At 46.0% G+C, this 25,488-nt stretch overlaps 1 protein-coding gene across 1 annotated transcript in view; it reads right to left on the bottom strand.

Moving 5' to 3' along the window:
- Positions 1–19,816: 19,816 nt before the first annotated feature.
- Positions 19,817–25,488, bottom strand: part of LOC142761790 (uncharacterized) — a 48,501-nt gene continuing 42,829 nt past the window's right edge. Inside the window, exons 4-5 of the mRNA XM_075870685.1 lie at positions 22,679–22,762; positions 19,817–20,070 (exon numbers count right to left, since the gene is read on the bottom strand). Coding sequence (XP_075726800.1) covers positions 19,898–20,070; positions 22,679–22,762 — 257 coding nt within the window. The 3' untranslated portion in view covers positions 19,817–19,897. The remainder of the gene's footprint in view (positions 20,071–22,678; positions 22,763–25,488) is intronic.

Below are 25,488 nucleotides of genomic sequence, written 5' to 3'. Positions count from 1 at the left end.
ATCCTGATAAAAACTTCCACGAGCTTTTTTTCCTGGCCTGACGACGCAGTTTTCTGCCTTGAGACTTTATTATCGCGAAGCTCTCAAGATTTTTGGCTGTCGGTGAGTTCCGAAGCATCCTCCATGCCATGTACTGCTAATTTCGCACATTCCGACACTCAGTGTTCCACCATGGGACGCGTCACTTGCAGGGCAGTGCAGATGTTTGTGGGATGCATTTTCTGCAGTGTCAATAAGAAAATCTGTGAAGTAATGCACAGCTTCATCTACGCTAAACCCACATATGTCAGTCCAACTTAAACGAGTAGTGGTCTGAAACTGTTCTCAGTTAGCTTTATTTGTCAGCCTTTGAAAACATCTGGAGCACTTTCATATAATGTTTGTGTGCTCAAAACTACAGGCTAATGGTCATTTCTATATGGATTGTTTATGATTTTCCATTTCAGTAGGGCTAGGAGTGAAGGAGATACAATACTGAGGCCTATAGGCGCTTAAGGTTTGTTGGTGAGGTTATAAAACGTTGGTTCTTTCTTATTCAACCGACATGCACCGGAAGAGAACAAAAACTGTTCAATTAGGCCACTTCGCGCATCAGAGTGAGGATCACTCTGTAGACTGCTATGTGCGTCCAGGTCCCCAAAGACCTAGTAGGGTTCTGGCAGTTCACTTATTAGGGACAGGAAGTCATGTTTTTCAAAACGGTACTACGGAGGTATATAAAGCGAGCCGAAGGTGGTGTGATTGTTCAAAGAAATGCTCAAACAGCCACTGCCTCAAGGGATGTTTGTAGTGGTAGGTGAGTATATGCTACGTCTTGAATAACTATATTACGACACCACCGAATAACGCCGCAGCATCGTCCAGGTACTTTCTGATTACAGCATTCTTGCTTAGAAAATTGGTGTTATTGGATTTTAGGTGTGTTGTACACTCAGCGCTTTTGGTGAGTGTTTGTTTAAAGGTTCTTGGACATCGTCAAGGTTTTTGAAAAGGCCCCTGACATTCTAATTTATAATTTCTGTGTTCATGATGAAAGTATTGCACTGCTGTGTGTACGAATAGGAAGTGACTGTTTAGACAGCAAGTGGCAATTCAAATAACAGGAAAATTGTCGGCCCCCTTTATCTGCTTTTTTTTTCTTGGGGCGCTCGAACGAGCCGCGCCAAGTTTTCGACACAAAGGGTACCACCGTGTCAATTGCTTCCTTGGAGGCGCTGTATGCCCGCACGTGCGAGCTGGTCATAGGCCTCGATTGATGAGGTGAGGCCTTCAGATCTGAGGACCCTGGTGTCTCCGGTCTCTGTTCGCTAGTATGCGGAGTAGGCTCAACTACTGCCGCCATAAGGGTAGGCGCCACACCCAACGGCTCACTCTGCGCAGGGCGAAGGAGTGAGTGGGGAGGGCTGGCACGACGCTGCCCTCTTTCGCCCCGTATCAGCAAGTTGTTGGGTCAAGAAGTAGTGAAACCCTGCTTCTTGTTTTTTGAACGCATATCCTACTACACTTTCAACGTGATGATTTATTTTTTCCACATTTTACATGACTGCGAATATGCGGCAAGATTTCTATCACAGTTGACGCAGTGCTTTGGTTTTTTGGAAACTCCACACTGCGCACAAGTTTGTCGGCCACGAAAGCTTTGCGAGCCATGGCGACATCTTTAAAAAGTGAAGCATCGTCCGGAATTTGGTATGTATAGTCGGACACGGAGCTTTGCGTACCCAGTTGCAACTGTCTCTGGAAGAATGCTGGAACCGAAGGTAATCAGTATATCTTTTTGGAATATCTTTGTCATCTCCCTTTATTCTAATCCTCTGCGTATTGATTACGTTATCTTCGTGCCAGCTGTCAAGAAGTTCAACGTCTGTCAAGTGAACTAGGTCATCCTTCGACACTACTTTTTAGACAGTGTTCATTGAACGATGTGCTGATTCAATGATGGGAACATGGCCGAAATTCTTCAAGCTGGGTTGTTTTCATATAGTTTTTTGTCTCGGACTTCAATAAGGAGGTCTCCACTGGCCATTTTCTGTGCTTTGTAACTTGTTACAAGCGTGTCTATTTGACACCTTGATACTGAGAACCGAGAGAGCTTTCTGACTGGTTTTGCTGGTGTGGTACTATGAATTACATGATAGCTTGGGAGGTTGGTTTTGTTCGGTTGGAGAAGCTGCGAGCTTGCTTCAGTTTGCACGCTCTTTATTGAATGGTGGAAAGAGAGTTGGAAGTTTTAAACCAAAAAATATGAATTGTGTTCAGTAGCGGTGGCAGCCACCCACCACCGAGCCAAACGAGGGGACGCTGCAAGACAAATAAATGGCTTGAATATGCCAGCTGTGCACCGCTACTGTAACCTAATGTGGGGAATTCCAAGGTGGAGTGAACACACGAGGTTAACCCTTGCCGCCATGAAGAATCGGAAGTAAACTTAAGAGAGAAGCAGAGAGGACGGTTAAAAAGTGAGAGATAAAGACGAAGATGTAGGGAGAGGGATATAGGAATAGGTGACTGCCGATTTCCCCTGGGTGGGTCAGTCCAGGGGTGCCGTCTACGTGAAGCCGGGGCCAAAGGGTCGTGTTGCCTTTGCTTGGAGGTTTAAAGGTTCGATCACCCTACGTCGGCTCAACCCCCAAGATCCGCTCTTCCCTGGACACGGCAAAGCCACGCATAGCTAGGCGTGGGAGAGAATCGAAACCTCCCCGTGGGATCAGATCCGTGGTGTCACTACACACTAAACGCCTACTTGCGCAGATGCCCCCGTGGGGCGCATGTCCAGCTTTCGGGATCGTCACTCATTGTATACGTTGACTATGCATTAGAACTGTACTTGTAATGCAGAAGTCGGAAAGCGGTTTATAGAAAGGAACGTACTTAGCAGCGAAAGAAACCAGCATTTACGTAACGTTCGTTTGCGCTACAAAGCTGGCGGTATAGTTTGAATACATTCAAGGGTGAAACCCAAGTTCGTTCAAATATGCGAAAAAGCACGTAGAAGCTAGGAAGTTTGTCCCGTGTGTATATTACTGCCTAGCTATTTACGGCTTTATTATTTTTCTGCTAACAAAACATTCCTTGGCCTAACAATTACCGCAAATTGCTGCTATTCGGCATTATAATTAAATGCCCACCCCATGCGAAACGGGTAACATAGTCACAACATAAGCAGGACCAGTGGCTTTAGAGCCTTAGCAAATTTTATCGTGCGTTTTGCTGCAAGTGACATCGTGATGTTCCCTAATCTGCTTGACGAAAGCGCCCCTTCAACGTAAGGTAATGTGTGGGTGATGTGTAGATAGTTTTTGGTGCTGTAAATGACGGTAATGTTCGCTATGAATTATTAACCCGGGGTGTTTTGTAATATACTGGTATCGTCCAAGGGACCGTAAACAAGCTCGGTAAATATGAAAAACAACTGGGTTATTTATTCCCGTTTTTGCAACACGATTCGTGATGCCAGTGGTATCCTCACGTAACTTCGGGATTGAACAAGCTCTTGGTTGTTCAATACACGAGAGACACCTGTTGTGCATGCAATGTCAGCTATCCTGCTTCCCCATTCGCTCGCATGCCCGTTTGTCCATGTGTCGCATGTTACTGTGCACGCTAAACTGATTTCATGTATTTCTATGCGTTTGCGACTACGTAAGCAAATAGCGCAGCGTATAGGCACAGATAATTAAATCCTGACTGGCTGAACGCTCAGTGCTGAAATTCCACGGCATTCCAGGTGATTTATGAAAAAATTGATTGCGAGGAAAAGATACCACTTGCAGGAAAAGTAGTGAAAAGGAAAGCATTGATTGATTTGCGGGGTTTAACGTCCCAAAACCACCATATGATTATAAGAGACGCCGTAGTGGAGGGCTCCGCAAAATTAGACCACCTGGCATTCCTTAACGTGCACCCAAATCTGAGCACACGGGCCTACATCATTTCCGCCTCTATCGTAAATGCAGCCGCCGCAGCCAGAGTTCAAGCCCGCGACCTGCAGGTCAGCCGCCCAGTACCTTAGCCACTAGACCACCACGGCGGGGCGTGAATAGGAAAGCAAAAGTCATGTGTCTCTTTGAACTTTGTGTGAGATGTAGAGACTTGTTATAACTGGCGAAACGCAGTTCACGTGATATGATGCCTGGAAAGATTTGTATTTTGCCAAGTCATATGACACTTTTTCTTTATTTGTTTGTTTGTTTATTCATGCGTGTACTAAAGCGCCATGTAGGTGCATTGTTGAATCTCGGCTGCGGCGGCTGCATTTCCGATGGAGGCGGAAATGTCGTAGGCCCGTGTGCTCAGATTTGGGCGCACGTTAAGGAACCCCAGATGGTTGAATTTCCGGAGTCCTCCACTACGGCGTCTCTCATAATCATATGGTGGTTTTGGGACGATAAACCCCACAAATCAAATCAATTAGGTGCGTTGTTGAAAGGGGTTTACGAAGGCAAGTTACACAAACGTCATGAAAGAAATTGTATTTCGCAGTACACTTCGTAAACAAAAAAAATATTCACAGCACACTGTAAATATGAAGCTACCTATACTGGAGAGTTGGTGGTAGGTAGAAAGAGAGGCAAAAACAAGGTGCATATTTTTGTGAAGTTGATTGGAGCACTGTGCGAGTAGTGGTAATAAAAGTGGCGGAACACTGCTTCATTCATGTGTGCTTTTTCGAAAGAGAGTAGTGGCAGATGAGTTTGTTCGAAATATATATTCACGTACTTTTAAGGAATGGCGCTGTCCTGCTGAAATATATTTATATATATTAATTTCTATTTCATTCTGTAGATTAAAGTTTTCTTTTCATTTTTCAGTTGCAGAAAGTACGTAGTCTCATATACTTACGCGTCGACAATAGTAACGGCCATCTCAGTGCATTCCTAATTTAGCCTTATGTTCAAGTTGGGTTGTTTAGTCTGATGTTCAAGTTAGAAACCGGGCATGTGGCAGGTTTCTCGATGCCGACTAATGCAGCAATACTACGCTTAGTTGCCGGGTCTCAGCCAGTGCAAGCATGTTCTGAAACTAGCCATTCATTTGATGATGAACAGAACAGAAGATAGGGTTCTGTAAGAGCATGTCAGAAAGTATCACGCGCAACTTGCTTGTGAAAAACTTGGCACCACTTTGTGAAATAATTTATCATGGCGTTTGAAGAAACAAAAATATATTCACATTATTTACACATAGCAGTTAAAACACTGTAGGGCGGACGCTTTCTTCTTTGTTTTCTAGGTTGAGAGCTCACGCCTGCTTCTCGGCCGCTGCTCCTTCTTTGTCATCTTCTCAAAGAAAGGTAAATATTTAATACCCTCCAAACAATACAAAGGCCCGCCCTTTGAGTTCATATCAGCGAAGACAGTTTCATTTGGTACAGAGGCTGGACAGGTCGTCTTGACTTCAGTTCGCACAGCTGCGTGGTGCGTTTCGTAGTAAATTCGAGATGATTGCTCCACAACTTAATTCACAACTCTCTCGGCATGCCCCATCTTCATATAGTTATTAATTTATTATTCATTTGAAATTTCTCACAGGCCTTCTGGGAATTGTGTAAGGGGGGCTGTAAAATACCACAAATGAGCAGAAAAAGTGAATGAATCAAACACCGCTACGAAACGACAAAGAAAAAAATCAGCAGATCCCACGTACTTGGGAATCAACGTTATGTAAAGCATGCGGAGGGAAGGTGACCGTGTTGCAATTTTTTTATTGAGCGACACGTCATGAGATGACACTAAATATATGTACAAATGTGGTACGCACAGATATATGTTGAAGAGTTGCAGAGGTTTATATAACCAGTTGCTTGCACTTGCGCACATGCGTATTATCATGTTCCATTTTGCATCGTATCTTTGCCACAAAACAAAAAGTTGTCAGTTACTGTTTCTATTGCATCAAGTGTCATGTTGGTTCTCACGACCAGGCTTTCCTGCTCCTCCACACTGCACCAGCTGCATGTTGGCGTGGGTGCGCAAGCTGCGGTATGAGCGGCATTTGTTTACATCGTATACACCCAGCTTCCACTACGACACCATCCTCGCGCTAAGTGCAACTATAGGAACTTTAAAGTGTAAGTGCCAGGGTGCTGCGTGCCGCAATGCAAAACAATTTGGAGACTGTTCCGCTGCTCGACAACCGACGAAAAGGCTGGGTTACACAAGCGAAGCAAAACTGCTTGGAACCAATTACTTCTTCCCGTGTTTGTTAGGTTAGTACCCGTGGTATTGCAAGTGGATATTTCTTGAAATGGCTGACTTCGTCTTGGACAAAAAGCAGTTTGAGCAAAGTTTTTTTTGCACAGTAAAAAAATGCATCAGGCTTCGCTAGGCTAGGCCAGGTTATGCAAGCGAAAGCTGGTTAACTTGACTATGCTTGTTTATCCTCGTAGTCAACGTGCACTTTACCAATCGAATGATATTGTCGCGAGTTATAAATAACAGGGGGTTTATTTAAAAACACGGATAGTAGGACTTGTAGAGACGCTCTCAGAGAAGGCCGCTAAGATTGTCGTCTTCTTCACTCTGCTGCGCTGCGCCTCTCGAGCAAATCCACGTTCTTCGTTGTCGTCGCTATCTCGCCGCTAAATGCAGCTATGCACGCGGCATCGCCAGAGTGAGCGTCGTCCCGACGCTCAACAGGTAGAGATGCGGCCATCGAGTGTTTACATCACTGAGAGTGGTAAAGTTTCATGCGGACCACGTGCACTGTCTCAGGCAGATGCTGGCGACGTTTTGAACAGGAGGAGGCGTCGGGCACGACTTCGTACGTCACGTCGCTAAGACGACGCAGAACCTTGTAGGGTCCGAAGTATCGGCGTAGAAGTTTCTCTGAGAGGCCTCGTCGTCGTACAGGAAACCAAACCCAGGCTCTATCTCCTGGTTGATAAATGACGAATCGATGGCGAAGGTTGTACCGTTGGGCGTCAAGTTGCTGCTGGTTCATTATTCTGACGCGGGCAAGCTGCCTTGCTTCTTAGGCGCGCTCGGTGAAGTCTGCGGCATCTGTCTCTGAATCATTGCAATCGTAAGGCAGCATGGCGTCAAGCATTGTCGTAACTTCTCTGCCATGAATTAGTGCGAACGGCGTCATTTTTGTTGTTTCCTGGCGCGCCGTATTATACGCGAATGTGATGTACGGCAATATTTGGTCCCAATTCTTGTGTTCTACGTCGACGTACATGCAAAGCATGTCAGCGATTGTCTTGTTAGGTCTTTCTGTAAGCCCATTAGTTTTTGGGTGGTAAGCTGTCGTCTTCCTAGGCGCTGTGCCACTGAGCGTAAGCACAGTGCGCAAAAGCTCGGCTGTAAACGCGGTACCTTTGTCTGTTATGACGACAGCTGGAGCACCATGTCTCAGAACAATGTTATCAATGAAGAACTGAGCCGCTTCAGTGCAGTGCCACTCGCGATTGCCTTGGTCTCCGCGTATCGGGTGAGGTAGTCCGTCACCACTATAACCCATTTGTTGCCGCTGTCCGATGTTGGGAATGGGCCCAGCAGATTCATTCCGATTTGAGAAAACGGGGTTTCTGGCACGGGCACAGGATGTAATAGCCCAGCGGGTTTGACAGGTGGTACCTTGCGCCGCTGACAGTCAATGCATGTTCGGACGTAATGTTTAACCTCTGCTGCGATTCTTGGCCAGTAATATTTTTCTTTGATGCGTGTCAGTGTTCTTGTGAAACCGAGGTGGCCCGCAGTGGCTTCGTCATGGCAGGCTTGTAAAATTTCGCTGCGGAGAGCTCCAGGAACTACCAGCAGATAGCTTCTACCTGTTGATGAAAAGTTCTTTTTGTACAGAATTCCGTCCCGTAAACAGAATGACGATAAGTTCTTTGAAAACACTCTTGGTGCATTGGCGGCTCGTCCGTTCAAGAATTCTATAAGCGAGTTGAGCTCCCGATCATCTTGTTGTTGCCGAGAAATGATAGCTGCATCAACAACTCCTAAAAACCTGGAAAATCATCATCCTCTATAGCCGGTGATTCAATCGGTGACCTTGACAAACAGTCGGCGTCTAAGTGTTGCCTTCCGGACTTGTAAACTACGGCCATGTCGTACTCTTGGAGCCGTAAGCTCCATCGTGCTAAACGTCCAGATGAGTCTTTCATGTTGGTCAACCAACAAAGAGAGTGATGGTCGCTTACGACTTGGAAAGCGCGGCCATATAAGTACGGGCGGAACTTCGCAACTGCCCGAACGACGGCCAGACACTCCTTCTCCGTTGTTGAGTAGTTGGACTCGGCGCGTGTCAACGTTCTGCTAGCGTAGGCAACCACTCTCTCCACACCATCTTGGCAGTGGACAAGAACAGCACCTAGGCCCACATTGCTGGCGTCTGTATGGATAGCTGTTGGTGCATTCAAGTCGAAGTGAGCGAGGACAGGTGGAGTTTGTAGACGCTGTCGCAGCTCGTTGAATGAACCTTCTTGCTCTTCACCCCATACAAATGCAATGTCTTCCCTTGTAAAGCGGGTGAGTGGAGAGGCGATGTGTGCAAAGCCTGCTATAAATCGCCGGTAGTAGGCGCAAAGACCCAGAAAACGCCTGACCGCTTTCTTATCAACAGGCCTTGCGAACTTTGCGACGGCTGCTGTTTTATCTGGGTCAGGCTTCACACCTTCGCGACTGATCACGTGTCCCAGGAACTGGAGTTCTTCGAAGCCGAAGTGGCATTTTTCCGGTTTGAGTGTGAGTCCAGCGGACCGTATGGCTCGAAGGACTGACAGTAGCCGCTTTAGATGCTCTTCAAACGTGGCCGAAAAAACGATCACGTTGTCGAGGTACACAAGGCATGTTTTCCATTTCAGGCCGGACAGAATGGTATCCATTAGTCTCTGAAACGTGGCTGGGGCTGAGCATAGACCGAAAGGGAGGACTTGGAATTCATAAAGCCCGTCTGGCGTCACGACGGCGGTCTTTTCTCGGTCGCGCTCATCTACTTCTATTTGCCAGTATCCACTTTTAAGGTCCATTGACGAGAAGTAGCGTGCATGCCGTAGCCTGTCCAAAGAGTCATCGATCCGTGGTAATGGATAAACGTCTTTTTTTGTAACATGGTTCAGCTTACGATAATCGATGCAGAAACGCAAGCTGCCGTCTTTCTTTTTCACGAGTACCACTGGCGATGCCCAAGGACTTTTTGATGGTTGGATAACGTCATCTTCTAGCATCTTCTTGACTTGCTGCTGGATTACCTCAAGTTCTTTCTGAGCGACGCGATAAGGGTTCTGTCGGATATGTCTTGCTGTGTCTTCCGTAATTTACGATGCTTAGTCAGAGGCGTTCGACCCACTCGTGATGTCGATGAGAAGCAGTCCTTGAACTGGTCGAGCAGCTCCATAAGACGGCATCTTTCAGTCAGTGTTAGACTCGGACCGATATCAACTGGTGGTGTATGTGGAGGTGATTGAGCTGTGGCTTCCCATTGCATTAGAAGACAGTCGTGAGAGTAGTCCAGCTCTTCGAGGTACGCCACAGCCGTGCCTTTACCGATGTGCCGGCGCTCATTCGTGAAGTTGGTCAGAAGCACGTCTGCGCGCCCATCCACTAAGCTGACAATACCGCGAGCGATGGCGATGCCTTGGTAAAAAAGAAGGTCAGTGATGCGTTCGACTATGGCGTCTTCATTACAGTGCACGGCGCAACACACGGAAACAAGACTACACGTAACACCCTGGGTTCTTGGTCTGGATCAGTGGTCACAGACTTGTCAGCGGCAAATGTGATCACACCATCGCGTATGTTGACCACAGCACCGTACTCTCTTAAGAAGTCCATTCCCAGAATCATAGGTTTGCAGCACTCCGGTAGGATCAGAAATGTGGCTACAAAAGCCACATTCTCAATAGTGAGCCTTGCTGTATATTTTCCCGTGGGAGTCATTATCTGGCCTCCAGCACTTCGGATATAAGGGCCCGTCCATTCCATCCTGACTTTTTTGAGTTCATCTGCCAATCGTTCACTCATTATGAAGAAGTCTGCACCCGTATCGACTAAGGCCGTCACTTCAACGCCGTCAATCGTCACAGCAAGGTTGGCAGTCACAGCTTTTTCGGCGAAGTCTTCATCGTCGTCTCTCACGTGTTTCGGCAGCATTGGCGGTTTTTCGGCAATTCCACGGCTTGCAACCTTCCCCCCAGAGGTCGCTGCTTTCATTTTCCCCGCCGTGGGCTGGGAGACCGACCTCTGACGGCGTCAGCAAAACTACGGCGGCTTGGTGAACCAAAGCGAGCCGGTGATGGTGACCGCGTCCGGAAGGTAGAAGAGCCTTCCCGCCTGCCAGCCTGGTCTTCGTCGATGGGGGCACGGCTTTCGTCGAACTGTCGGCGCGTAGCTGTAGGTGCACTACCGCGGTATTCAGCTCGGCGATGTGGGCAAAAACGGCAAATGTGCCCTGGCTCTCCACAGTTGTAGCAGAGTAGTCGACGATCCGCAGTGCGCCATATGTCGGTCTTCCACATATGGGGTCGCCTGACAGAATCCTGCTGAGCCCAGGCTGCCACAGGATACGGTTCGAGGTACTGCGGCGCTGGCATGGGCGTGGGTCGACGAATAGCGTCTGCATAGCTGTATCCGTTCGGCTGGTACGATACTTCTGGAGCCAACGGACGACGCACAGCATCTGCTTAGGTATACGAGTTTGGACAGTGCGGTGGAGCGGAATATTGCTGAGGAGAGGCAAACGCTTGTCGAAGTACATGGCGAACTATTTCAGCGACGGAGGCTACCGTGGACTCCTGCTGCGGGGGCGCCTGTGACTGCAATGTGTATTTTGCTGTCTACTTCGCGATCTCCTCACGCACGATCTGTCTAATCAGGTGGCGTAGAGCAAACTCGTCGTTTGCGGTAAGTGCGGCGGCGCCTGCAGCTGCGCCGGTGGCCGGGCGATCAGACTGTCGGTACCGTTGCTGTAGCGCACGCTCTATTGCGCTGGCCTCCCTGGTGAACTCGTCCACTGTTGTCGGCGGATTGCGCACAAGACCAACAAATAGCTGCTCTTTGACGCCCCTCATGAGATGTGTTAGCTTTCGAGCCTCGGGCATGTTGTGGTCCGCGCGGTGGCACAGGCGCACCCTATCCTCAGCAAACATGGCGACGCTTTCATGCAGCTGTTGGGTGCGTCCTTCAAGAAGACGTTGTGCGTTTTCGCGTCGGTCCGCGTTACCGAAGGTGTCAAGAAACCGACGACAAAACTCTTCCCATGTCGTCAATGTTGCCTCCCGGTTTATAAACCATGTCTTCGCGCCGTCTTCAAGGGCGAAGAATACGTGGAAGAGCTTTCCATCGAGACTCCAGTAGTTCGATTTAGCTACCCGTTCAAACTGCTCAAGCCAGTCTTGTGCATCTTCGTTCGGCCGGCCATGAAATGGTTCAGGAATGCGCATATTCTGGACCGTCACCTGTGCAGGACTCTTTGCCATTTCTTGAGTAGGGGTGGTTGTCAGAAGTGTTGCTCCCTTTAAAAGGCCAAATTCTGGTTCAAGACCTTGGAGGCGACGGCATGAGCAGTGCACAGGCGTCTCCACGCGTGGCTGTCTCGTAGGGCTGGACTCGGGGCTTCTCACAGGGGTGCTGATCATGAGGTGGTAGTACCCAGCTCCTCCACCAGTGTCGCGGGTTATAAATGACAGGGGGTTTATTTAAAAACACGGATAGTAGGACTTGTAGAGACGCTCTCAGAGAAGGCCGCTAAATTGTCGTCTTCTTCACTCTGCTGCGCTGCGCCTCTCGAGCAAATTCGCGTTCTTCGTTGTCGTCGCTATCTCGCCGCTAAATGCAGCTATGCACGCGGCAATATGGCTAGTCGAACATGTGGTCTTGCATGCATTCACTATCTGCTTTTCATCGATTTCTGATGCCGTCGCCGCATTTGCCGCGTAAAACTCCAGGCCAGTAAACCATCAAGTAACGCTCGCGTTCGCGTCTTCCTTTGCAGGCAGATATTTACGTTTTTTTTCACTTTCACCTTGGTCGCTGATGAAGGGCATTTGGCGACGAAAACAAACGAGCCGACGAAGGCGTTCCCTGTAGACACTTGTAGTGTTGCGTAGCTGTGGCACAAATAAATTTTGTGCAACTTGCCATTGGGTATTCTTTCTCATTTTCAATGACACACGGAACCACATCGAAACTCGCTCAACAATTGCAAAAAAGTATTTCGCTTTAATAATATAGACTGTGACAGATTTACTGTTGGTGCACGTCCGTCCTTCTGTCTGCCTGTTGGTCCTGAACAGTGCCGTATATGTGTATTAAACAAGTCAATTGATGGCCCATAACTCAAATATGCTTTGTGGGAAATTGGTGCTCTGTTGTTATTTTTGTCGTTCCTTTGTTTGATAACCAGTCAAAAAGATGATTAGATATCATGAACTCAGGTTTATTTAGTGCTTGTACAAATAAGATGTATGGACAGCGTATATGTTGTTAAGGCCATGCATGAATTTTCACCTTATTGCTTTGTTGTAGGCTATTGCGAGGACACAAGCTTCCAGCAAAGGAGGTAGGACCGTTTGGAGTAATTAAGGCCAGATTCCATTTGGATCCTGTTTGGAATAAAATCTCACCTGGAGAATCTTCTTTGCTGCTCTTCTCTGCTTTTTTGTAGCGTAATGTATTGGCTTGGGGGGGGGTTCATATTGTTACGCAAGAAAACAGACGCTGTATCGACGAGGCCGAGGATGAAATATATTTCAAATCAGCAGGAGCGGCGTGAGCGGTTCACTAGTCACCGAGTGGATACCACCCTGCGTTCTCTCCGTCCGGCACACACGTGTATCTTCCCACAAAATGTCAACATGCATGTAGCATAATCCGCGGTGGCAGAAGTGCCGTCTCGGCGCATCTAGATGTCAACGTCAGCGGGAGAGTGGTAACGCTTCAAGCATGCTACATGTATAATATCGGTTGTCTGTGGGGCAGTTGAAGGCGATGAGGCAGCAGGGGCGATATCGTATGTCACAGGAGTAACCTCATGAAGGACTCGATATGAACCTGTGTAGCGAGAAAGAAATTTTTCCGACAAGCTGACTTGACGGGCCGGTGACGACAGCAGCACCAATGAGCCGGGCAAAAAGCGCAAGTCGTGGTGGAGTTGATCCTACAAACGCTGCTGGTTCTCTTGAGAGGCTAGAAAGCGAGTGCGGCGATTTCGCATGCGTGGGCAGCCCGATTGATAGCGTCAAGGGCATATTCGCTGGTCGGTGTCATAGTAAACGGAACGACTGTATCTGGGGGTAATGTAGGCTCTTGGCCGAACAACAGAAAAAACGGGGAGTAAGCGGCAGTTTCATGTTAAGAAGAATTATATGCCAATATCACGTATGGCAAAGCAAGGGCCCAGTAAGAGTCGTTGGAAAAACGTACTTCGCAAGCATTTCTGTAAGTGTTTGATTCAGACTCTCCGTAAGTCCGTCTGTCTGCGGGTGGTACGACGTAGTGAGCTTGTGATTCGTTTCCCATGACTGAAGGATATCGGCTGTAAACTTTGATAGAAAGGGGCAGCCAAGGTCTGTAAGCCACTGGCGTGGAGCTCCATGTTGCAAAATCGCGTCCTTGAGGAGGAAGTCGGCCACATCTGTGGTGCAGCTTGTTTGAGGTGCTCTTGTGATGGCGTAGCGCTTGGCGTAGTCTGTGGCCACAGCTCTCTACCTGTTGCCAGAAGAAGACAAGAGAAAAGGGCCCAGGATATCTAAGCCAAGGGGGAAGAAAGGTTCTGGCGAAATGTCGAAAGGTTGAAGGTGCCCCTCGGGAAGCCTTGATAGTGTTTTACGGAGCTGGCATTTATCACAAGCCGCAACATTTCTTCTGACTGAGCGTGAAAGCCCTGGCCAAAAGAAGCGTCGACAAATCCCGTCGCAAGTGCGTGACACACCAAGGTGACCGGCATTTGGAAGGTCATGGAGTTCGCGGAAAACTGCCGAGCTGTGGTGTTTTGGAAGGACAAGCAGCTGGGCTGGTCTATCTGGGTAAAAGTTCTGGTGGTATAGGTGATTCGAGATGTTCGATTATAGCACGAAAGTATGCATCACAACGATGGTCGTCACCGATACGGGTTCGTTGCAGAACGGAAAAGACGCAAGTATCGGAGTTGGTGTCAGAGATGGTGCTCAGTTGATCGAGCGGGTAGCGGTAGAGGCAGTCTGCGTCCTGTTGTGGGCGTCCCGACTTGTACTTGACTGTATATGTGTATTCTTGCAGCCATAGAGCACAGCACCCAAGCCAGCCAAAAGGATCTTTCAGTGACGAAAGCCAACATAGCACATGGTGGTCCGTTGTTACAGAGAAATTTGTGCCATTAAAATATGGGTGGAATTTCATGACTGCCCAAACAAGTGAAAGGCATTAACGTACGATTATTGAATAGTTGTGCTCGGCAGCTGTAAAAAGGCGGCTAGCGTATGCGATAACTCGGTCGTGCCCCAACTAGCGTTGGGCTAGGACGGCTCCAATCCCGTGAGCACTTGCATCAGTTCGGACTTCTGTCGGAGCGGATGGGTCAAAGTGGGCCAATATAGCTGGAGTGGTGAGGAAGGTGATGAGGTGAGAAAAAGCGGCAGCTTGAGTGGAGCCCCACGTAAAAATCACGTTTTTTTCAGAACGTTGGTGAGTGGTCGAGCGATCGTTGCAAAATCTTTCACGAACATTTTAAAATAAGAACAGAGTTTCACAAAGCTCCGGACATCCTTGACAGACCGGGTTACAGAAAAGCACGTGACGGCACGAAATTTCTCCGGGTCAGGCTGCACACCTGATGCGTCGACGAGATGGCCCAACACCGTAGTTTTCTGGTTGCCGAAGTGACATTACGACGAGTTTAGTGAAAGGCCAGCAGTGCGGAAGATGTCGAGAACCACTTACAAATGCTGGAGGTGTGTCTCAAGTGTAGGCGAATCTACAAGGGCATCATCCAGGTAGCACAGGCATGTTGACCACTTGAACCCTTGTAATAGCGAGTCGATCATACGCTCAAACGTGGCTGGGCGTTGGATAGCCCAAACAGCATAACCTTGAATTGGTATATGCCGTCGAGAGTTACAAACGTAGTTCTGCGGAAGTTCTGCGGCAGTAGCAGCAAACATGGCCAACTCAGTGACAGTGGAAGCAGATTGGCTTGTTGTTCGCTGTTCTCCATTCCGTCAGATTGTGAGATCTGGGCAGAAAGTATGGTTCATAAGGGGTGCGTTCGTTGGCATCGGTCTGTAGTCCAGTCGGCAGATGGAGCAGGCGACAGGAAAACGAAGGTTAGTAATTTCTTGCCGGACGACAACTTGAATAACTGACACCACCGGAGGTGTTTGAACGGTGCCTTGGTCGAGTAGAAGTGGATAAAATGGCACCGGACGGACCGCCTCAAACTTGCGCCGAACGATGCATGTAACATTCTAGTGCATGGGTGGTGTGGCACCAAGATTGGTACAGGTTGCCCCGCCGCGGTGGTCTAGTGGCTAAGGTACTAGGCTGCTGACCCGCACTTCGCGGGTTCGAATCCCGGCTGCGGCGGCTGCATTTCCAATGGAGGCGGAAATGTTTGAGGCCCGTGTGCTCAAGTTTGGGTGCACGTTAAAGAACCCCAGGTGGTCAAAATTTCCGGAGCTCTCCACTACGGCGTCTCTCATAATCATATGGTGGTTTTGGGACGTTAAACCCCACATATCAATCAATCATCAAAGATCGGTGCAGGTTGACGTGACAGCCGTATTTGGGAGCAGCGAAAATTGAGGCGATACTCGGCGGTTTTTGGACATTTCGAAGCAGTGGCATTCTTTAATTATGAGATCGACAGTCGAGACATTGTTGTACACGAACAAGTTGAAAGCGTCCGCGATATCATTGAATATGTGGCCTACCTTGTCACTCTCTGTCATTTGCTCGTCCACTTTGCGGCACATCGCGAGCACGTCCTGTATGTACGAGACATACGACTCGGTTGATGACTGTACACGGGTGGCGAGTTCTTGTCGTGCAACCATTTGTCGACCGGACGGCTCCGCTAAGATGTCGGGTAGTCGTTCCTTGAAGATGTCCCAGCTGGTGAGCTCGGCCTACGAGGGTCGAACCATACACGCGGAGTGCAATCCAAGTAAAAGATTACGTTAGCGAGCACCATGGTAGGGTCCAATCGGTGAGACAGGCTAACGCGCTCGTACATACGGAGCCAGTAGTAAACGTCATGGCCAGGCTGGGCGGCGAACATGCCAGGATCACGGGGGTGGGACATCGCATGGTACGTAGAAGCTGGCGCTCCAGCTGAATGCGGTGACGGGTTGTTATCAATGGAAGCCATGGCCGGAGGCTGGACGGTGCAGCCACTTGAAGCTCTGTGGTGAGGACGGGGAACGTTCCACCTTCACCAAATATGTTACGGAAGAAAAGAGACGCCGTATCAACGAGGCTGTGAATGAAATATATTTCAAACCAGCAGCAGCGTCATGACTGGTTCACCAGACACCGAGCGGAGACCAACCTTTGTCCTCTTCGTCCCGTACACACGCGCATCATCCCACAAAATGTCAACATGCATGTAGATATATGATTGAATTCCCTACTATTTTCTGGCAATGCTAACACCTTGTAGGGTTTTTAAGCAGTCCATTCTACAGACTCGTTCTCACAAAGTACACTATCTGCACGAAATTGTATTATGGACAAAAGCAATGTTTAAGGTATGAGAAACAGGCTAGGCTACTTAAGTGGTTTACAGAGAATATCGCGAGCTACCCGGTTGTTTGATCTGGCTTGCCTGTCGCTATAGGTACCGTCATATAATACAGCATTGTCTCGAGCCTTGCACTAAAAAACCTTCGAGGTGTCTGCAGTGATAAGGTGAATTGGCCTCAGGAATGCCGCGCACACACTGAAATCGGTTGACAGTGACATTGAGGTTCTCCTTCTCGCATATATAGGCTACCGAAATATCCTAACTCGGCCAATGCGGTGGGTGTACCAGCGGAAAGAACGAACTGTTTTAAAAGTATTTTAAACCAACTCCAGTCAAGGAACACGCTTTTCCTGTTTTACAAAACGGCGGGTCACTTCAGAAAACAACCCTCCATCTTTCAGAACTTGCTATATATAAAAAAACCTTCTCTTCTCGTTGAAACCCATGCTGCCCTCAACGTGAATCAGCGACCTCCGAAAACCAACATGGCAACCCGTCAAGTATTCGGCCGTTTTAGCCTGTTGAAAGCAACCATGATCGAAGTTGTCACCACCCTAAATAACAGAGACGCACGCACATGAAGGCTCCCTACTTAGGTGTGGGCTGTCGGCACACGATCTCTCTCAGCACCACTGTCAGCGTGTACTCTAATTTGGTAGGAGACCGCCATTAATAGCACTGGCTCTCGGCGCGCTTCCGTTGTCTTCCATCGGACATCACTAATTGCGCGTCGACAACGCTACCCACTTAGAACACAACAGAAGCCTAAGTTGAGGCTCGGAGGTTTCGACATTCGACTGCAAGGCGGGCTCACCATGAAATTATTAGACATACGTGCATTGTGTCACAATATATACTCCGATGAGATCACTCGCTGGGTTCCAGGATAAGGTTGTGATGGTCCCGTCAAGTGAACGTTACAGGCGGAAGTAGACAAAGTTCAGTAGTACTGATGTGACCCACCAGGAGCAAGTGATGTGATCTGAATTCGGGCAATTCCGGCGGTGAAAGGCTGCAGGGCGCCGGAGTGATCGTATCTGGTAATCGCGCCATGGTGATAGGCGCACCAGCATTGCTTGGCTCTATTCGGGTGTCTGGTAGAATCTTCTAGAATGTTATTCCGAACTACGAGAGAGAGAGAGAGAGAGAGAGAGAGATAAATAGAGAGGAAAGGCAGGGAGGTTAACCAAGCTTGGCTCGGTTGGCTGAAGGCAGGTAGAGGAAAAAGGACACTGCTACATCAAATGACAAAGACCAACTGCCTTAGTACACGGCCTGCGTGTACCTCCTCACGCCTGCACGGACTTTGTCTTCGTCACTGTGTAGGCATTGCCGCAAGTGGCTAGACCAAGCTTTTCTCTTGGCGACGGAGATCACGTTCGGTACACTCGGAATAACTGAAAAAGCTCTAGCGTGTTTTGCTTGTGGAAGCAGGAATTTGGGGTGCTTAAGCTGGCAGTGTTTAAAAAACTCGTGAAAATGAAGTCATGCATTGGAGTTTTGCTTGAAACCCGTATGGTCTAGCGTAGTGGGATCATTTTGGACTCTTCGGCTTTTGTTTGCTGATATTTACAGCCTGTTTCACAATTAGCAGAAATATCGGAGCGCATTACACGTGGTGCGGCCAACCATATAGTGGTGTGCAGCTGTAGCGCATGACAAGGTCCAAAAGTACGCCCCTCAAGTGTCTGCGCACGCGTGAGCTGCTGCCGACGTGCGACTGCAGTGCCCGTGGCACACCGTGATGTTATGCAGGCTTAGATTTCCTTTGTGTGAGAAAGACTGTACATTGATTTTCTTGTGAACTGCGAACCATACGGTGATGTGAAAAGCATCAGGGGGCACTTGCTTGAGAATACTCGTCCTTTGTTTCCAGGTTAAGCAAAATAGGCCTACATGGCTGATCTCGGGTCGTTGAAGGTGGTTGTTCATAACTATCACTATGTCAAACTGTTCAGCCACTACCACTTTGATATATAGTATAGTAGTGGCCAAAGAGGTGTGTTTGTGTGCGTGAATATGTCGTGGGTTATGCTGAATTTAGTTTTTTGAAATAATTAGAACAGGATGCTGTCACGACTCCCGAGGATGAAGGAACATTTCTGCAAATGTGCTTTTCATGGTTATGGAAAGCTGAGTTTTTATGGCGTCCTGCAAGGAAAGTGCTTGTTGCCTAAATTACGTGTCATAATCAGCTCAAATTAATATTTCAAAATTATTATAACAGGATCTTGTACATGACTCCCAAGGAGCAAGGAACATGTTTGTATGTGTGCTTGACACGGTTATAGGTAGCTTCTTTTATGGCGCCCTGCAAGGAAAGCGCTTGTTGCCTATTTCATGACGTATTTCTAACCGATCTACAGTTGGTAGGCAACATTTTATTCCAACTTTAGCATCACATTTACCGTGGTTATATTTTGCTCGCATACTGTTGCCATGGTCTAGCCGCGGCTTTGTAGCCGTCACACCAGGCAGTTTGGGCGTGGCAGATGCGCGAAGTGTTATCTTCGGTAGGCGGGGCTTTGCACTAACTTTTTTTCGTTGCTCCTTCTTTGGCGCACGCGCAGTTCGTCAAGGTTGCACCAAATGGTGCACAATGTGGTTTGCTTGCTTGCTAGGAAACAGAGCGACGAGCTTTTATGTAGACAAGGAAGGTTTTGATTCGTTACTTTACATAATCGATGTAATACAAGGTTGTGTTTGTCTATAATGATTAGTTGGTCTTTGATGCCTGTCTCTTGCCTTCTTCTTTTTAAGCGTTTGATCAGTGTATTGAGGGATGTGACAAGTTTTCGTGAGTAATACCAGTAAATAATACTAGCTTTTTTAACTGATCTTGTAACTGTTCAAATATAAATAAAATAAGCATATCATCTAGTTAAGATGGTAAAATACTGGTGGGAAAATGCTAAAATTAAAAAAAGACAATTCAGTGCATTCCGTGAAGTATTAGAGCATGGTTCTAGCTATTTGTGACAAAGCAGCTGAATCACATCTGAAGCATATGGTTTTGAAACGTTAAACCCGAACAATTATTATTGAACATAACTGACGTATTTTCTGAAGTTAAATATAATCATGAACACACATGCGCGGCAAAAAAATGTATAAGTGCATATGTACATATCAAGGAAGCACGCAGATGATAAGAAAATGGTTGCAAATAAATTTATTGAGAAAATGTTCTTGTTAACAACTACTTATGTTGTTTGTAAAGAATGCGTGACGCTGTTTATGCTATTAGAATTAGTTTACCCACACTTGCATGGCAGTCTTCAATGTTGTAGCGTGTAGCGTTCGAAACTTTGCAATGATTTTGAAATTTCTTTGTGCAGAGGTGGACTTCTTCAGGTTTCCTTTCAAAGAACTTGTAATTCACCCATAATTCGCAGACGTTGTTGGGTCCTGTGAAAAGGCATTCACTGATGAAATATTCTCTAACAAATAATCGCGTTGTCGCACTTTATGCTGCGCCTCGGCTAATTGGGAAGCACAGGCAACACTGTATGGTGTATCCGTGTCTTCTACAGCGCACTGTAAACAACAATCTGCTGTGTAGCCCAGTGACTTTCTGTACATTAGGAACATGGGCAGCACAATATTTAAATCGGGGCGGCTGTGTGTAAAACTTTTACACCGTATATTTATTTAGCAAGGTGTCTAGTGAGTTCACTCCCGGCAGAAGTGCGCCAGAAAAATATATAAAAAATTGCACAACCGAACACGAGGAGAGCATTGATATACCCCTTGACAAATCAGGGCACGAAGCAGTGCGATTCAAATTTCTCTGATGTAACGACACTCATAAGGGAGCATTTCTCGCAATGGTGTAATAATCGGTTCATCAATAAAGTTAGAGAGGAATTTTCTGGCTGATTTTTTTTTGGGCATTTGTGTTCTTGGAAAAGAAAAGTATTCAAATCAATCGTTTAACCAGCTTCATTCCTGCAGTATTTTCTTTAATGAAAACATACATTTGTGCGCTGTCTCGTTTTGGTAATATATTTACGATTGTTAATTTGTATAATATGCATCGCGTGCTGCTGGGTTCATCACTTAAGAAATATTTAGACATAATACCATATTTCATGTCTAATTGATTGATTAGTGGAGTTTAACGTCCCAAAACCACCATATAATTATGAGAGACACCGTAGTGGAAGGCTCCGGAAATGTCGACCACCTGGGGTTCTTTAACGTGCATCCAAGTCTGAACCCACGGGTCTATAGCATTTCCGCCTCCATAGAAAATGCAGCTGCCGCAGCCTCAATTCGATCCTGCGACCTGCGGGTCAGCAGCCGAGTACCTTAGCCACTAGACCACCGCGGCGGGGCATTTTCATTTCTAACTTGTAACTAATATATAAGAATAATTCGATGAACATATCTTCACAGATTCTCTAAAGAGCAATGACGTCATTGCTTTTCGTACAAATCACCGCAAAAATGCAATAAATCATTGACAAAACACAAAAGCATCATTATCTGCCTCATATTTGAGATAAGTCTACCCTAGCACTTCAAATATGCACGTGCTGAACAAACATGCATGAATGTAGCCAGGGGGAATTTACCGAGGTGAAGACAAGCGTGCTAACATCCCTCAGTCTTTACGTATTCAGCCTCATATTTGAGCACATGAATAAGCACGTATGATTTTGTTTGAGACAGCTATTCTCAAGACTACATTCCAAGGTTTACGTACAGGGCGGAGCAGTCTTAGCATGCCAGTGTATCGCTATGACAATTGAGGAATACTGTTGAGTATCTGCATATCCATACTAAAATGCACTTGAAATTTTTTGTCTTAGCACTGAAATACTTTTACAATGTATCAATTGAAGTGTGACACTATGCAGGACACAGATATAAGTTTATACTTTATTCGTCTCAATTAATTTGATATCTCTGCTAAAATTCACACTTTTCTTTGGAGGCACCAACGATGGGTTCCCCACTCGCACACAGTGGCTTATGTGGTTGTGCACTCTACGACGTTGACGGCACAATCACAGTAGCAGTATTGTCCATATAAGGGCTGCCATACTTGGCTACTTTACGCCAGACTGGCTACTTTTGAAAGGCCGCGTTGACAGCAAAATGAAGGTTGCAGCTTAGTTACATTTAAAGAGGATAGTCTTTCTTGGCGACCTTCTACTCAAAACTTTTGGTCTGCCTGTATGTCTGTACATTTGTCTGTTTGTCCGCACAGAAGGAGCGATACTTATAGAGTAACTTTTTTTTTTTCACAGACCACACCCAGACGACGTTCTGGGAAGTTGGAAGGAACTCAAGTGACCATTTTGTTTTCTCTCCGAACTATTCTTGTCTGTGTTATTCAATGCAATGAAGCAGATGGTTGCCAAAATGACTTGAACGTTTGGAGATAAATTATCGAGGTATAACGTAATGAAGAAAGCGCAGGTCCATATTCATAGTTGGAATAATAGGAGAGGGCCTTGCCGTGTAGGGGCCTTAGTGAGTCTGATAATGATGATTGCGACAAAACAATGCATTGCGAGATTTTATTTTTATCTAGATTGTGCGGAGGCGGGCTGATGCCAGCTTTTAGAAGGCTAGCACGAGAGCAGTTTTCTGCCTACGACAAAAAAAAAACTTCAACCAAGCAAGTCATTCTGGTTTTGGCGCTTTTCAGTTTTGGCGGAGGATCTATTTCTCTTTCTATTTCACATGCATGACTTCATGTGTGTATGTTAGTAGAGAGAGAAAATGGCTGATCACTCACACTTCGACCCAAATACTATTGGGTAGTTAGAATTTGGGACTCTTCCTCTAATAACTGCATGATTGCTCCTATAGTTCATGTGATAGAGAGAATTGCGCCTCTAGTTGGACGCCTCTCTCACGAAGAATGTGCACCTTTTTAAGAGCTGCTAAAGGAATGTAACCGAAAATAAACCTCCCCTGGAAACTTCAATAACAGTTACAACTTGGCATATGCGGCAACTAAACGTATATGCATAAAAAATACTTGATATGGGTGTTTACGTACCTCGACTTGTATTTGTTTGCTTCTTTATAACAGCGCACTCATCTAGTACGTATGGGAATGTGTACATTGTGTATTCATTTGTTTCTGAAATGCAAAAATTATGATGAAAACTGAGCCGTTGCCACACTGCCTAAATGTCAGGCCAGCATGAGTGATCTAACTGCAGAGGCCAAACAGCAAGGTGCGGGTTCCTGGGTTCTCCGTTTTTCTGCATGGTGCCTATTGATACAAGAACCCACATCCTAACACTCGAGTCAGCTAATGTGTGAAATGAAAAATTTTGTAGTACGCTGTGCCTGCGTAATAGTACGGTTGACATAAACTACTTCATTATGATTTACACAGTTAATAAATTCAGTATACAAGCAATGAAAATTTTTCTACATTGGAAGAAAATATTTTTAAAATATTCCGGTTTTTCTGGGTGTTTGAGATGCTTCACTTTGCACGAAATGCAATATCTAGCTTTAGACCAATCAAGTACGCGTTCTTGCAACACATTTCACAACTATTGTACAAAAATACTTAATACTTGATGAGAGCAGTAATGCTTTTGTAAATAGTCGTTTTACACTTTGTAAGGTTATGAATAGCAAGGCAGCCATTTTGAAAACAGACCTTGAGTTCTTATAGAATTCCTTTTAAACAACTATTGCGAACTCTCGTTATTTAAAACTCGATGATGCTAAATAACTGGTACAAATTTTTACCAATAGAGTGTAGTTTGAACTAGCAGATAGGTGCTACAATGAACAGAACTCGCATCACTGCGAGTGCAGAAGCCAAAAAAAAACGACTTATGGCTCTCTAACGTGTAATAGGTTCTGCTACAGGTTGACAGCGTGGTGCACTCCCAGGCAGCTGGACTCGACTTGTTCAAAATAAACCACGTTGTAGTACATGTAGTGTGGCCGGAACGCCGAGAGGGGTCTGCGCTGAACTCGAATAGAACTAGCCATCTCTTGCAAATGCCTTGTATAACTCATTATCGCTTTGCACCACTTTGTATAAACAGGGCCAGCTAAGAAGCGATCAGCTCCTCTGTCCGTAAATCTTTGCGCCGCTAATGGAAGGGGCCCTCGCATTTTTTTTCACTTTAAGTTGAGTGTAGAAATTGCAATGCAATAATACAGATAGCCTTGTGCGAGCACTCCGCAATATAGGTTGACCTTGGCGTCATACTAAATTTCATTTGATGCTTCGTTTAGCACCACTTTTTTACGTGAACAATAGACATGCCTTCCTACGGCTGTAGAGAGACTATTGCCCTATCACATATAATCATATGGTGATTGAGCATTCATCGTTTAAAGTAAGTATTCTAGCTGTCATACTTTGAGTAATTCCAATCTGAATAAATTGCAAACTTGCCTTAGCCCACTTATGTTTTAACGTAGTTGTTAAGTTATGTTTTCTTTAGCATGCTGTCAGCTTTTATAGTTGGCATATAGCTTATTAGGTACTTACGTTATGCCACGCTTTCATTCAGGTTGGCCTACATTTATTTTTATTTATTTATTATTTATTTGGGCATAACACATACAGGGTTTGCCCGCGAGGTAAGGCAAAAGGAAGACTTAAACCCCCTCACTAGGCCGTACCTCGCTGGGGCAGCAGAGACAGCGGATTCGAAAGTTGCAATTTCACAAGAACACAATAAGTCAACATGAACATAATCACTAGTACAATAAGAGGATGCTCGCTAATTACAGTAAGAACGTAATGAATGTAATGATATAATAACAGCAAGAACATAATCACTAAGCAACAAGAACATAACAATGCGGTGACCAGTAATGCTTACTTACAGTAACACTTATTGCCAATGCTGATGCAGTAACCAAAGATATTAACATTTACACAACACATCCAATTCCCAAGCAAGAAACATGTTCATTATTGACTGTTTAAATTCATGAATTATTCTACAACTTCTTGCTAATTTAACAACATTAGAATACATCTTACATAAAGACATAGTTTCATACTCAATAGTTTGCATAGTATAGTTTGTCCTGGCCTTCTTCATTACTATTGATGTGCGGCGTAAACTGTACCCTGTGTCTCAACTGAGGTACCGGTTTGAAAATGTCTCAAAGTAGCTAGAAACTTTTTTAAACAGCCGAATGCAAATCTTCGATCTGTAAGAGTTTCTAATGTCAAGGATATTGTAGCGCATCATTAATTTAGAAGACCCCATGTATTGATTTGAAGAGTTAAGCAAACGAACAGCTCGACGCTGTAGTACTGCTAGTTTTTCTATATCGGTTTTGTTTCCGTTCCCCCATACTAATAAGCCATAGCTAAGATGCGAGTGTACAAGTGAAAAGTACAGTTGTCTGATGAACTTGACAGGCAGATAGCATCGGATCCGTCGTAGTAGACCAACAGAGCGTGCTACCTTGGTGCGGACCTTATTTATGTGCTCTGGCCAGCTTAAATTTTTATGAAATATAACACCTAGAAAACAATGGCTTGTCACATGCTCTAGTTGTGATCCACACTATAAAAGTTTTACATCGTAGCTCATTTCTTTATTCTTTGAACAAAAAACCGTAAACTTTGTTTTCTTCGCAATTAGGTTTGGCTGATTTACATAGAGCCATTGGTGAAGCTCTTTTAACCAAGAATTTACAGTAACTTCTAGTTCCTGAAGGTCAGCACCAGAAAAAAAAACACATTAGTGTCATCCGCGTACAAGATCAATTCATCTGTGAGTGGAATGTTTACTATATCATTTATATACGTGATAAGCAATAATGGCCCTAAAAGTGAACCTTGTGGTACCCCATATTTAATCGAGCTTTTGT

This window comes from Rhipicephalus microplus, chromosome 8, assembly GCF_043290135.1.
Source record: "Rhipicephalus microplus isolate Deutch F79 chromosome 8, USDA_Rmic, whole genome shotgun sequence".
In the NCBI taxonomy this organism is placed as follows: domain Eukaryota; kingdom Metazoa; phylum Arthropoda; class Arachnida; order Ixodida; family Ixodidae; genus Rhipicephalus; species Rhipicephalus microplus.
This window is presented reverse-complemented; position numbering and strand designations above follow the sequence as displayed.